Genomic DNA, 15,469 nt, shown 5'->3' with positions numbered 1-15,469 from the left:
ACTGTAGCTAGCCAGTAGTATTCAGTGTACAAAAAGCTACATTGATGACAGCTTTACAGTACTTTATTTCTCAGTGCTCACAGGTGTAAACAACCTATTTCTTAAACACAAAATACTCTCCAGTTGGTTGTCAAAAAGCACAAGGTTTTCACTATGTCCACAAGCATTTTTAAAAGGAAAGTGTTCAAACATAAATGGAATTGCTCTTAACACAAAACTATTTACAGAAAATGTGTTTCACAAAATACAGTTCAGGTTTAAAACGTACAAAAAACCGATTTATAGAAACGTTCAAAAATCAAGCAAGTTTAATTTATTGCATTTTTTTTAGGTTGACAAGACACACCTGTATAGGGATCAAAACTGCCAGTAATTTACTGTTTTGAAATATATTGTGATTTGCAAAGGGTAAGGAATGTTTAAAAAAAATAGTTTACATTTTAAAAAACAGGGTAGATAGATGTCTTAGGGTGGAATTTACTTAATGAATGCTGTCAAGGGAAGCCCTGTGCAAAGACTTTCAGGCTTTCCCCAACCTCTGGCTCACAGAACCCCAGAACAGCATGTAGGGGAGGAGGGAGGGTGGCTCCATCTGGCAAGCTGATCATGCTTGGGCAGAGAGAATATTTGTAATATTCCACTCTTCGCTTTTTTTCCTTCTAGCTGGAGATACTTGTATAATCTGCTCTCCACTAAACTAAAAACACCAACTCTGTACTATCTAACAGCTAGAATGAGCTTAGGATATGTGTATACGTAACTCTGTATACAAGGAAGGAGGACAAAAACTTGTTTTTCTCCCAGGGAAAGAAATGCAGGAAAGAGGCCCCAACTGAGATACAGTGGAACCTCGGTTTTCGAACGTAACCCATTCCGGAAGACCGTTCGACTTCTGAAATATCCAAAAACCAAGGATCAATGGGCGGTGGGCAAAATCCATTGAAAAAAACGGAGAAACATGCCTCAGAAGCCGTTCGACTTCCGAGGCGGGTTTGAAAACGGAAGCAATTACTTCTGGGTTTCGGCATTCGGGTTCCAAATCGTTCGGTTCCCAAGATGCTCGAAAACCGAGGTTCCACCGTCCTATTCTTCTGCTTACTCTAGTGGTTAGCTTTGTCAAATATTTCCAGCCCCCGTGCTTACTTATTAGGAAGCAAGGATGATGTAAGCATGACATCATGTGGGAGGGGAAAGTTGCAAGGACATTTCTAGGTCCATGCGCACACATTTTTTCCTTCCTTCTCAACAGCCAACTCTAGCAGAACACACTGGGAACCAGTTAGTTTTATTGTAAGTTCATGGTATAGGTCCATTTTATGGAACTCCTGATGTTTGGAATTTTGTCTTATCCATATGGGTTATGGTATTGGCAGTTATGCTCACCACATCAAGTGGTGTGTAAACCCTTCCTTTCAACTTAGAAGCAGTAAGAGTTGGTGGGTATCCTCCCAGCAGTTTTGCTGTGCTCCCCGAGAGAAAAGAAGAGAGGGGGGAGCTACCTGCAGCCGCTGCTCGGTGGTGGGTCTCTGTGCCACACCATCAAGCATCAGCAGAAGCTTGCACTATCCCCCTTTCTCTCTCACAGGAAAGAGAAGTGAGGAGATGAAGACACCTTCAGCAGCTACTCAGCAGAGAGACTTGGCCATGCATCAGGTGAAGCTGGAATACTTTCCTCCAGTGTTTCCTACAGGAAAGGAGCAATCGTTTTTGCTGTTGGGAGAAGGTGTTTGCTTGCAGCCAGCCAGCTGGCAAGCAGAAATAGCCTGGCTAGCAAGGCCAACCAAAAAATGCAGACCTCCAATTATCGTCACTGCAAAAAAAAATACAGACTTGCATCCCCCCAGCATTTTCATGGAAACCTCCTGCAGTTTTAATTTTGAATCCGATAACATTACAGCTAGTATACATTTCTACATTTTTCATAAACATTTTGAAGAAATTGGAGGCCAAATCTAATATACAATGCTTCCCACGTTTGAGGGAATCACTGCAATTTGAAAACTTACAAAGAAAATCAATTTTAATTTTATATTCTGTTTTATTTTGTTAATGCTCATGTTTCCGAAGCTTCTCATATTACATAAAAATCCAGATCTCAGAGTCAAAAAACCCAATGGCTTCTTTAACCGTTATTTTACACTTGAAACATATAAGGCCACTGTGCACATGGAACATTTTCTACATAGATATCACTTCTATACAGAAAACCTTGCATGTTCTCTGGGCTCACAGTCTCTCACAGACGCTGCATACAGGAACTCCCTGCTAACCATGGTTTTAGACCACATATAGATCATCACGTCTGACAAATGCACACACGTACATGCAGTCTCATAAAAGGAAGTCGCATGTGGAGGAAAGCTATCATGTGCAAAGTGATTTATAGGGAACCGAATATTTTAATTTTCAAAAAAGCATGACCAACATAAGTCAAACATCATGCTGCAAAGTCAGCTACAATTTATCCCAAACTCCCAATGAACAGTTTGTGTCAGTTAACATTTAGTGGTATCAGTATCTCCTGTAGCCTCCTCCCCCTCCCCTTCCACCATATGACTCACCATACCCACCTCTCCCACCGTAGCCTCCTCCCCTCCCTTGAAAACCCCCTCCCCCTCCTCTCCAACCTCCACCCCCTCCTCCTCCTCTACCACCACCCCCTCCCCCCCAGCCCCCCCCTCCTCCTCGACCTCCTCCTCTTCCCCCTCTACCACCACCATCTTGTCTCTTCTGCCAAGGGGGCATTTCAGGTGGTGGTGGGTCAATTTCTGTTGGTCTGCCTCCACGATCTGGTACTCTTCCCATCAAGACCTGCAGTGGAAGCAAAGTTTTAAAATTTTATTTTAGTACATTTCTATTCCATATTTCCCCCATCACTGAGCACATGGGGCTTCCAGGGGATGCTCTCCTATCAACGCCCTGAGATCTACAGGTATAGGGGGGGGGTATACAAATTTAATAAATAATCCAATAATAATAATAAAGCCAGAGGAATTCAGATTCCTCAGTGCACAGTTACCAACCTCATTAGATTACCAGGAAGACATTCAGTTATTAAGCACTTCACACATTAGACATGTTTACAAGCACTGGCGTATTATGAATGGTTGGGTCAGCTCAAGAAAGCTCCTAAAGCTCATCTTGCATGAGGGGGAAATCCTACCTTATTGATAGAGCAAACGGTCTTTTCTCGTGACGATCCACTGCTTGTTCTTATGATCTTCGACAAGTCTTCACGAGCTGCTAGAAGATGGGCTAATGAAATAGTTGATTTAGGAGAGAGTCCATAACGTTTGGGTTGATAAATCCTTGCAATATCATCTGTTTTCACCTTAAAAATAAATGTAGACATATTGCAGAGTTGCAGAAATATTAAAACAAAAGCGGGGAGCACTTTAAGTTATGTCCAATATGCCATGTGTTCCTTTTTGCAGTCTAGTATCACATAAGGTCCTTGCAACAAGAGGAACAGCTGGCCGAACGCCTTAACAACATTTGTCGCTATTTGAGTAATGCTATAGATGAGGAAGGTTGCAGTTAGGAGGTAAAATGAATCATACATGCATTCAGAGCTTTATTTTAAGGTGGTGGTGTTTTTGCTTCATAGCTCCCACTGCCAAAGTTGCAAGCCAGTTTTCAGTTTAAGCAGCAGCTTGTCTCTTCAGCTGCCAGGACTCATGCAGAAGGAATTTCAAAGAAACTGCAGTTGCACACATAGTTCTTGGCTATATGTATACCTTTGAACTAGTATTTTTAACAGAAAAATATCTAATACAATCCCTTTTTTAAAAAAAAACCCACTATGCCCTTGAATGTAGAGAGAAACCAGTAACTAGGATTCTCTCTAGTATTTACAATATAAAACTGTTATATTAACAAATTGTGCATCGTCAATTAAATGCTTATGGAACCACAGGAGAGTCAGCTACCAGGAAGTTGATAAAACATGTTTACCTTTGCTCTATCGGACCAACCAAAGGACTGTACAGTTACGTCTAAGCGCTTCATTAACATACGACGACGGCATTCATATTCACTGAGAAGAGTCTCGTTTATTTTTTCCAACCTTCCCTATGGCATTGGAGCACAAAACAGTTCAATAGCAGTCTAAAATACAGAAAATACTTTAAATAGTCACAACACTTTTCAACTACAGGTGCTACAAATTTCTTCTTTTATGTCAAAAATCATAGAAGAATGCATTCACTTTTGATCCAAATAAAGACAGAAAAGCAAAAAGCAGCAATCAATTTCAGCAGGTATTTGTATGCTATTGAATATAAAAGTGAAAAAACTTAATTTTTACCATTTGATCTGCATTCAAAGGAGTTTTAAGCAGAGATTTGCCCACATAAGTGTTTGGCATTTTTGATAAAATGTCCTTAACCTGAAAAAGTAAAAGATACATATATTTATATAAAACCAATTACAAGAATCCTGTGTATCTACATAGTGACACTAAAGTACAATAGAATTTCCACAAAGACAATTGGATCCTTTCTCTCAATGTCATCTTATGAGATGATTCACACAGGCAGGCCAGATGCTTCTTCCCCCTCACCACATGACTGACTCCTCCTGCCTGTGCCCAAGTATGGAAGAATGCCGTGTTCCCTGGCTGGTTCACTTAGGAGTGAAACACTACCTTTCTTCTTCAGCTGCTGTTGTGAGAAGATGCTAGGTGCTGCAGCCGGAGTAAGCAAGGGGACAGCAGCGTGGAGAGGGTCAAAGGGCAGGCAAAACAGCTACCACACATAAGAGCTGCTACAGTCACCTAGACTTCTTTCTGGGTTCCTGTGCAGATTTCTTCACACGTGACAGGACATCTAATGAGGAAAGGGGTTGTATGGCTGTCCTTACCAATGCAGGCTCCATTGCTACCACACACACCTGAGGGTGGGGGGGTGGGGAATCACAGAATCACAGAACTGTAGAGTTGAAGGGGACCATGATGATCATGTAGTCCAACTCCCTGCAATGCAGGAATCCTTCACCCAAGGTGGGGCTCTATGGGCAACAACTATGCAGGCTTCCCCTGATGCCATAATTCTTTCCAGTTGAACAAAAACATAGGGCATTTCAGAGCAACTACTAGCTGTGCCATTCTTCTAGAAAAGGGGGTGTCACAACTCACCATGAGCGCCTCCCTCTATGTTTTAGAATGGCAACGGTGCCCACCTGAGAGGTGCCAGAACTCGCCTGAAAGGTGTTGGAACGGAGTTCTGGGGAGTTCCCACTGAAAAAAAGCTCCTAAACAGGTACCCTATCTGCCTGTCACCCTGAGAAGGCCCTTTCAACTCCTTGGCTTTTGTTTTTTTACAGGGGACTGGGGCTGTGCAGGTGTACAAAACTAATACCAATGACACTCAAATGTAGAAAATACACACTGTACCTTTGACTCTATATTGCTTAATAAGACCGGAATATCAGAAGATGAAGGTGATGACTTTGGTAGACCCAGGACGTCGCAGATCATTTGGATTTCTTGGTGGATGTCATTATTCTTTGTCAAATGAGAACTTTTATGTTCTTTCAATTTCAATATTTGCAAAGCCTGAAGTTCTGTGCTTAAAAATACTGGAGGTGGGGGGGGGGGGGAAGATACGTAAAAGCTAGAGAAGGATCCGTGAATGTGTTTCAACAAGCAAACCAGTAAGATTAATGCTCTCTGGTCAGAACTGGGTGAGGATGTAAATATGAAAATTAAACAAGATGCAAAGAAAAAATGGAAAAGAATTTAAAAGCCATGTCAGTGTTACAACATTTTCAGCACAAAGGCTACAGAGACCAGGCAGTGAACAACCTTGCAGGGGCCACATGCCAATGGTTGGCAGGACCAGAGGCAAAAGTGGGTGGAGCCACAGATGAGTGGAGCCTGGCCTTTGGAATGTGGGTGGAGCCTGGCCTTTGGAATGCTGCTCGCTGCACTGCCATGCAAAAGTCAGAGATCTCCCCTTCCACCCATTTCTATCCAGGCAAGCAAGAGGCATTGTTTCAATCCAATGACACATTTCAGCCAGCAAAAGCACTTGAGGGCAGGGACAGTGAGGGGCGGGGCTTGGGGAGAGGGGGAGTGGCCTGGGAAGAGTCCCAGGGGCCAAGCAGAGGGCTGAAGAACTGAATTTGGTTTCTGGGTTCCACACCCTTGCTATACAACTGTTGCACATAATAATGTTTTAAGTAATAATGAACGATGAAAAATGCATCTGAAATATATTTTGATATAAACTTCCTTTTCAGATTATCAGTCAATAATTTAATGATGTGTTAGGAAATCCACATCTAGGGAAAGCCCCCTCTTCCCCCTTAGAGGAAATAATCTGTTGGTTGGTTCATACTGATCAATCCCATTGCAATTCCTTGCAGAAAGATTAGCAAGAACCAGGCTGCACTCTTGAAAGGAGCATCTGGTCTAGAAATAATGTTTGCCTGATTCCAAACAGAGCCCACGTCACACAAACCATTCTCTGCCCAGTTATAAATGCAGAAATGTAATGGGGTAGAAGTCAGCAGTGGAAACCAGCCCTGTGACTTCCTGACAGGCAGATATATGGCAGCATAAAGTGGACCTTTTTTTGTTCAGTTCTAAACTATTGTACCCAGGTTTCAAATATTATTCTCTGCTGCCATGTGGCTCCTGCAGTGCATAAGCCTGGATGTAGGCTGTACAAGGCCAGAAAAAGTGGGCCTTTTCTGTCTCCAGAATTCTGCGTGAAACAAAACAGTCACCTGTAAAACTGCAAACAGAAAGACTCTGGTAACTTACATAGGACTTTAAGACAATCTTCTTTCTTTTTTAACCGCTCTTTAATTTCTCCAGACACAAGTGATGAATATGGACAAGCCAGCTCTTTTAAAAAGCCACTCATCTCAAGCTGTAAACTTTCAACATCTTCACCACCTTTAAGAACATAGGGGAAGAAAGTGTCATACACTTAAAAAACCCTCATATCAGGTTCCAGCTCTGGTGCTTTAAAAAATAGTTGGGAACCAGGTGAACTAATTCAGAAAAAAATATCATACAAATTGCTCTTAAGATTTTTAAGTAACATTTTGCTGGAAAAAACCCTAATTTTAAAAATCAGAATAATGTGATGCTCTGAACTAATATCATATCCTCCAGAATTAAGTCAGTCCAACAAAAAGACAGAATGAATGGCACAGAAACACAACCTGAATTTATTTTTGTGCAGGGTATTTTGTATTTTGCAGCAGCAAAGAACAAGAAGTATAAACCCATTACCGTATTGGCCCGAATATAAACCGCACCCGAAAATAAGCCACACCTTTAAAATTGGAGTGGGGAAAGGAAAACAAGAAAAAATACCCAAATATAAGGCGCTTCATTCCTCGCTGCTCCTGGCTACATACAAGAGGCTCCCAGCTCTGCAGTTTCACAAGCTAGAAGGCAACTGAAATCAACACTTTGTATGTGTGCAGCTAGTATGTTTCTCTCCACTGCCTCAACTCACACGTGATACCTTTTCTGCATTCCATTCATTACACCTGAAAAAGACTCGGGTCTCTTTTCGTCTGCCTTTGTAGGGAGAAGTCAGGTACCTTTCCTGTTTTAAAGTGCTTGTGTTTGAGTTTCGGTTCAAGCAATGAAGGTTTTAGGGTCATGTTCACCAATATAAAAGAATCCTCTTAATTTTTTTGAGTACATGATCAGTTCAACTCTGTTCAATCAGGTGACAAAACAAACACAATCCCCCCCCCTCGATAATAGATCTACAGGTTAGAAAGACTGTAGAAACATCACTACTTTTCTTCATTAATTGTGTTAATACCACAGCAGAATGTCAAAAATCACTTCAATTATCTCCACAACAAATTTATTTCCAAAGTGAAACATTCATGAGATGTTTATAGATAAATTACAAAACGGAAAGCTATGACAAACACACAAACAAGATTCCAACAGATTAAAATCATGTCAAATTACCAGCTGTTGAGGAGATGCTTTCTTCCAAGTCACACAACGGCTGTATTTGGGAACTTAACCAAACACAAAGATCGCAGAAGTCTTGTGAAGCCAGACCACTCTCAGCTGCTTTATTAAGGGCATCTTCATCCAAAAGAGGGCCTTTGTACCTGGGGAGCAAAATACAGAACACAAAACATATGACCTAAGTACAGGAATTAAAATTTAAAAGTAGAAAAATTGTTTCACTGTGGAATTTATTCAGTCATTCACAAATATTCCTTTATTGAAAAGTAAGAGTGTATTATTGTTGGACAGCTGAGTGTGTGCAATTAAAGTGGTTGTGAATCAAAAATAACTCTTTTTGTTTACCCATTTTTAAAATGTTTAAGGCAAACAGAACTTCAATATGGATCTGTTTTAGCGACAACAAATCTGTACAATATGCAGAGGAGTGCCTAATGTAAAATTACGCCTCTCAAGATTATTTTTTGTAATAACAAAAGAATTGGCTGGGGGTTTTTTGGCTGGGGGGTGGGGAACAACTTTACTTCTTACCATTATGTCATTTGTTCCTTCCATCTCTTGACTCCACAGAAATGAATTAAATGATTATTTTTATTATTTATTAAGGCTGCAACCAAATGTTGATTATATGAGTTTTAATCTATCAAATAAATTCACATATGGGATAAAACTATTTCAGAAGAATATGTTTTCGTCTTAGAAGAACCATTCCTCCTGTGTGTGAGAAGTGAGAATGCCTCTTTTAACATGCATTTATATACACACTGTATTCAAATACTTTAAAAAATCAAAATCTTCTGCCTGATTAATCAGGGGCAATTTTTTTAAAAAAGCCAACTACAAGTTTGTAAATTTGTTACTGTAAATGGATGGAAATCCCATGGCAGTTTTTGTACTAACATTTTTAAAGAATGGTCAGCAATGTTTCAACATGTTGCCAATAACTACCGTATATCAAATGCCAAGCGTAACTGCACACGTTGCATTCCAAGGCATACACCTAGATTATTCTAAATGCATCATACAGACTATGTAGTACTTCAAATATTAAAGGCAATATGCTTTTGACTAGTTGTTGCTGGAGAGCAAAATTGGGGAGCTTGTGGGCTTTTCATCTGGCTGGCCTCTGTAAAAACAGGATGCAGGACCAGATGGGCTTTTGCTATGAACTTTCCAGGATGTTCATAAAAGCTTGAACTGTAACAAGCACCTATAACATTACCGGATACATGTGAACTTCTGATTCACCTGCTACTCCATACAGAAGCAAATGAGTACAGTACAGTGGTAACTCGGGTTACAAATGCTTCGGGTTACAGACTCCACTAACCCGGAAGTAGTACCTCAGGTTGAGAACTTTACCTTAGGATGAGAACAGAAATCGTGCGCTGGTGGCGCAGCAGCAGCAGGAGACCCCATTAGCTAAAGTGGTACCTCAAGTTAAGAACGGTTTCAGGTTAAGAACGGACCTCTGGAACGAATTAAGTTCGTAACCAGAGGTACCACTGTACAAGCCATCACACAGAGTTATGCATGCAGTATTGTGCTTCTGCTGTGTGTGACATCAATAAAAAGAAAGCAACATTTTATGTAACTAAGAATGAAATACAAAAATTCATTTAAAACTCCCATCTGTGAAATACATGCACATGCTAAGAATTTACAGTTCCAGCATTTGTCCTACACCCTGCCTATAATCCTAGCCTCAATGCATTGTGTGTTTTTTTAATGTGTTTTTACACACTTCTCCAATGCTTGTTGGATGGAATTTCGTTTTGAGTCTAGTTTTGCCACATGCCAATTTCTCATTCAGGGACACCACACATGGGGCATGAAGAAGATAAAAAGTCCCTGGAATATGGTAGCATACATGGCAAACTATAAAACCTGGGGGTTCTTCCATCTCAATATGTACATTTTCTTCCCCCATCAAGAAAGCGCAGGCCAGGGCAGTTAAATAAGTTTAAGGCTGCAATAACTAAGCAACCTTACTTGGAAGCTGTGACACTGAAACCACAGAGCTTTCTTCCTTGTGATCATGTTAGGAGGATTGGGCTGCCAGTGGGACATCAGTATATAATCATTTGTACCCACTGATTCTTACTTTCAATTATTGCAAGACTACTATGGTGTTCTACCAATCTTTCTAGCTATTTTTTTTTAAAATAAATAAATAAATATTGCATGTATTTTGCATGTATTACCAAAGTTCTTTGGTCAAAGCGGGAGCACTCCTATTCAACTAATCAAATTAGCACACATTTGGAAGCGATAAATACTGCTGCAACAGAGCAGTCTCAGCAGTTGGTACTCAGTGAGCAATCAAAACTCTGCGCCTGTTAAACAGATGACGCTGCGAAGTTGAGAAACAAATGTCTACCTATTATTATTCATTAATACTTGGATATTATTTGTTTATTATTATTATTATTATTATTTGAATTTATATACCGCCCGATACCCGTAGGTCTTTATTTTCTTTTGATTTCTCTCCCAGTCTTTGATCAGCAGAATCAGAGCAGATGATTTTTGAAAGCGTGTCACGCGCGCGCGCGCGCGCAAATGCCGCGCTTGGTCCACCCGGGGCTCCACGAACAATTCTCCCACGCACACGAGAGTCAAAGGGGAGGCCAAGGGGAACCCCGGGATTTCAAAGGGAGCGAAGGCACTGGCGGCGAGTATTTTAAAAGGGGTGCCTTGATTTGAACCGGATTGCATGCGCATCCCCGAGCGGCCCTCCTCTCCAGCCGGCCTTCCCGAACCACCTCTCTGCAGCGGTACCCCAACTTCCTCGCCCCGAGCTCCGCCGCCTCGCCTTCGCCCCGCTCACCCCAGAGCCTCCAGCGCGTCCAGGATGTCGCACTCCATTTTCAGATCCTGCGCCGGTGCCTTCATTGCCCGCAGCCGCCTCGGCCCCGCCCCCGGGAACGCCCGCCATCCGGCGCGCCGCTCAGACGGGCCCGGCTACCCTCCCGCTGCCCAGCCTTTTGGTTCCTCCTTGCAGTTCAAGCGCCCTTACAGATTAATCCCGATAAATCGGCACCGTTGCTAGGAATTTGGAAAAGGAAGGAAAGAAGAGTCATGCACATTCGGGTGTGCATGATATTTCGCATAATCAGCAGCAGCAGTACGAAATCTCTTCAGAGAGCCGCCTTAGATTAGGCGGAGTCAGCTCAGCTTCTCAACTAGAGCATGCAAACTTTCCTGCAAAGCCTGCTCGCTTCAGTTTTTATTTCCCCACCATTGCCGGATTTACGTATAAACTAAACAAGCTACGTATAGCTAAGGGCTCCACTCTCTTGGGGGCCCCCAAAAAAATTAAAGGGGAAAAAACTACTAGATGTACATTTTCAAAATATAAGATAGAAAACAAATAAAATAAAACCTACATACAGCAACAGTGGCAAATGACTTTAGATACCTATTAGGTCCATAAATTACCATATAGCATAAATTACCATATAGCGTACCATATAGCATATATTCATCACAAAAAACAGTGGTAATTTGTTGTTGACAAAGGACAGCTGGACATATAAAGGGCCCCATTACCTCCAGTATCATAGGGCCTCATCAAACCTAAATCCGGCCCTGCCAATGCCTAACATTTGCCTGTTGCCCCGATGCTACACACGTCTACTCTGAAGTCAGTCCCGATGAGTTCAAAGCAAGGACATAAAAACATTCCTTTTTAACCAGGCCTTTGGTTGATTTGATTTGATTGACATCCTGTGCCCTTTAAAATGTGCTGGGGGTTTTTTGGGGGGGGGGGTTATTGGGTTGTTTTTATTTTGATTATGTATTTTCTGGTTTTATATTTTGATTTTATTCTGCGGGCCTCCCTGAGACCTGTGAGTATAGGGCGGTATATAAATTCAATTAAAAACAGAAATAAGAATAACACTTCCAGATAAATAGGCACAGAACTGCAGCCTAAAATCTTCTGTTTCCCCCATTCAACATGAGCCTCTTCGGGAAAGGTTAAACAAATGTTCTTAAGTGTGGTTATTGAACATGGGTGGATATGTGAATAAGAATGTTTGCTTAAAGAAAAACAAGCACATTATCTTAAAAATTTGATAATATACTTGAATAGCAAGGTATTGGGGGGGAGAAGCAAAAGCCTAGAATTTGATTCATTTTCTGTCTAAAGGGACTGAAGCCTTATTTACCTAGGGATCCATCAGCCACGCCATCCCCGGACCTTGGAGGGAACAAAAGTACCAGGAAAGCAAAATCTTCTTTGGAGAAAAAGTTTATTGAAATCTGTGCACAGAGACAATATCTGTACAGAGAGACAACCAGTTGGATAGCTCCTGAAAATATACTGGCTGTAAAGCAAGACACTTCAGCAAACTTTCTTATACTCTCTGAGCACTCTTCCCCCCTCCCATACCTTCTCAAATTATTCCCTTACGTGGCACATCTATATTGCTTGCTAAACACATTTTATTGCTTGCTAAACATTCCTCCCCTCTCCTTTGTACACGTGTCTTTTCTCATCTTTGCATTAGTAAGCATAAGACAGGAAAAGGGGCCTCTTTAGCAGGCCTGGTTAAATCTGCACTTTTGACCCGCCAGCCAAATTTAGTAGGTCTGGTTAGTTATTGCTAACAGCAGCGGTTTCTTGCTAGCTGGCTAGGCAGGAAACGAACTTTTGACCTGTCAGCCAAATTTTGCAAGCAGTCACTGGCGGTGTGCTAACTGTCTGGCCAAAATTTGCAGAAGTAAGATTAGCACAGGATTAGCACAGGAATTTACTGCAGATAGTATTTGAGAGCAACCTTTCTTAGGTACAGAGTTCTAAGCACAGAAAATATTGAGAGAAACCTTTTCCCATCTCCCTTTACTCCCTCCTCTTCTTTTGAACAATCTATTACTTAGATTCGTTCTGGGGTAGGGGTCTATATTCTCTCATTACAGCAATCACGCGAGGTCCCATCATGCGAGACATCATCTTTCCCATCATATTCTGCAAGCATTGCATCAAGCAGGGAATACAAAAGCAAAAAAGCAATAGAAGCATTATTGGGCCTATCACCATACTAACCCTGTTGGGTGGATTGAACTCTCGTGCTGCCTCCCTACTGACCAGAGCATATGGAAGCTGAAATCTTGGGGTGGCAATTCTTACTGGCACTTGTTTAGCAATTTCAATGCACACCTGGTTAAGGCTCCCACCCCTGCAATACTTGCATTAAGATAGGTTCCGTCCCATCTAACGCCTGGATTAAGATTAGAACCTGGTCCATCAGATGAGGTTGGTATAGTAACCTCATCAAACCCCTGTTTCCAGTAGTCAATGAGCACGCCATCTCTTACCACCGGCAAGACGAACCAGTCGTAGCAGAGGCCAGCAGGCCAGTAAGGGCGGTATGGCTCGGTAGGGTCTGGGCTGTGGGGCATAGAGCAAATCAATACAGAATATAACAGAAAAAAAAGGAAAAGAGAAAGTCCTTATGAAAGTATTAAATGTCCTGGTGGACTTCCTGGATCAGTCCCGGCACGGGTTTTCACGTTGGGGACGCTGCCCGCGGGCGTCCCTCCCATCCATTTCTTCAGCTGTGCGTTGAGATATATCAGCAGAGCGGTCATCAGCGGAGGGTCTGGAGATGGTCAGCCGAAGGGGTTAATCAGGATTTAACTGCACAGTTCAATCTATAGTGGTCACTCTGGTGTGGTGGACCCAAGGGGTGATGCCGGCGAATTTCACGGCGGTGGGTGTGGAGAGCAGGATGGTATAAGGTTCCAGCACGGTTGTAGCTGCGTCCGTGCCCAATCGTTTACCCACACTTCATCACCTGGCTCGAACTGATGCAGCCAACACACAGGGGTTGCGAGCCTGGGTCCACCTGTCGAGACAAAAGAAAACTCGGAAGAATATCTGGACTTAATTATTCAATTGCATATCCTGACCAGCATGTGGGGACAACATTCTGACATATGGGACCGGTCTCCCAAGCACAATTTCAAAGGGTGACAGGTGGGTTCGCTTTGACGGGAGACTGCGGACCCTGAGTAATGCCAAGGGCAACATGGTCACCCAATTAGACCCGGTTTCCTGTGTCAGCTTGGGCAGCTGATTCTTTAGAGTCCTGTTCATTCTCTCTACCTTTCCAGAACTCTGGGGTCTATAAGCAGTATGCAGCTTCCAGTTGATCTGGAGCGCTTTTGCCAGTCCCTGTAGGACTGCATGAACAAATGCTGGTCCATTGTCAGATCCTATGGACCTTGGCAATCCATAGCGAGGGATGATTTCCCTAAGCAGGCACCTGGTTACTTCAAATGCCTTTTCAGTCTTTGTTGGCCATGCTTCGGCCCATCCGGTGTAGGTGCACACTGCCACCAGCAGGTAGCGGTGTAGTCCACAACGGGGTAATTCAGTAAAGTCCACGACAAGATCTTCCATAGGTGCAGTTCCACTATGCTGAACTCCTGGGGGAGCTAGTGGTCCGGTTCTGGGGTTATTCTTTTGACACAGCAGGCATTTCCTGGAAATCTGGGCTGCCAGTTGGTAGAGGTGGGCTATATAGAAGCATTTCTCCAGCTGCTTGGTTGTAGCATCTGGTCCTATGTGGGTTGAATCATGGTATCTCTGAGTAACCTGCCGAGAAAGGGACTCTGGAATCCATATCCTGTCATCAGGGGTAAGGTACCATCCTTCTTTGGACAATGTCAGCTCCTGAGCGTCTGCAGTGTCCCTTTCCTGCTTCGTATAAGCTGGCTTGTCAGTGGTGCTTAAAATCTCTTCTGGGACCAGTGCTCCAATAACCGAGGCGGGGGCCAGTTCTTGGGCTGCTTCCTTGGCCACTCTGTCTGCCAATCGGTTTCCTCTGGCCACTTCTCCTGGTCCAGTCTTGTGTCCATAACAATGGATAACTGCCACTGCCTCGGGCTCCCATACAGCATCCAGAAGGTTCAACAAGGCTTGTGGGTGGGCCACCTGGCGTCCTCTGGAGGTAAGCAAACCTCTTTCTTTCCATAAGGCTCCATGGGCATGTAAAGTCAGGAATGCATACTTAGAATCTGTATAAATGTTTATCTTCTGTCCCTTTGCCAGGCTCAGGGCTCTGGTAAGCGCAGTTAGCTCTGCCAGCTGGGCCGATGTTCCAGGCGGGAGTGACTTTGCTTCGATCACCTGGTCTTCCAGGGCTACCACTGCATAACCTGCCTTCCGGTGTCCAGCCTCAATGAAGCTGCTTCCATCCATAAACCATGATGGCCACTGGGGGTCTGCTTCATCTTTAAGGTCAGGCCTGCTAGAATACACCTCATCCATTACTTCAATGCAATCATGCGTGGGCTCCTCACCTACTCCTACCGGTAATAGGGCAGCTGGGTTGAGGGTTGTGGTGACTTGGAATTTCTAACGCGGATGTAGTAGCATCTGACATTTCCTCATTTTAGCCTGGGAGAGGAAATAGGTGCCTTTCGGCAGATGGCACGCTGACTCTTTCCTAAGCGGCCTCGCCCTCCTCTTCTTCTTCTAATGGTGGACCTCCCGTCTTCAGGGCCATC

General features: G+C 43.1%; 1 protein-coding gene across 1 annotated transcript; it reads right to left on the bottom strand.

Annotated features, from left to right (window-relative positions):
• Nucleotides 1–45: 45 nt before the first annotated feature.
• FAM98B (family with sequence similarity 98 member B) lies at nt 46–10,913 on the bottom strand. The gene is made up of 8 exons (XM_080978980.1): nt 10,782–10,913; nt 7,946–8,094; nt 6,767–6,901; nt 5,393–5,577; nt 4,307–4,387; nt 3,955–4,071; nt 3,164–3,331; nt 46–2,811 (listed from the first exon to the last, which is right to left on the bottom strand). Exons 1-8 carry the CDS (start codon nt 10,844–10,846, stop codon nt 2,512–2,514), a joined length of 1,200 nt encoding a protein of 399 aa, XP_080835106.1. The 5' UTR covers nt 10,847–10,913; the 3' UTR covers nt 46–2,511.
• Nucleotides 10,914–15,469: the final 4,556 nt, after the last annotated feature.

This window comes from Podarcis pityusensis (assembly GCF_964106645.2).
Source record: "Podarcis pityusensis genome assembly, chromosome: 1".
NCBI classification, from domain to species: domain Eukaryota; kingdom Metazoa; phylum Chordata; class Lepidosauria; order Squamata; family Lacertidae; genus Podarcis; species Podarcis pityusensis.
Note: the sequence above shows the minus strand (reverse complement) of the source record. Positions and strands in the feature narration are given on the sequence as shown.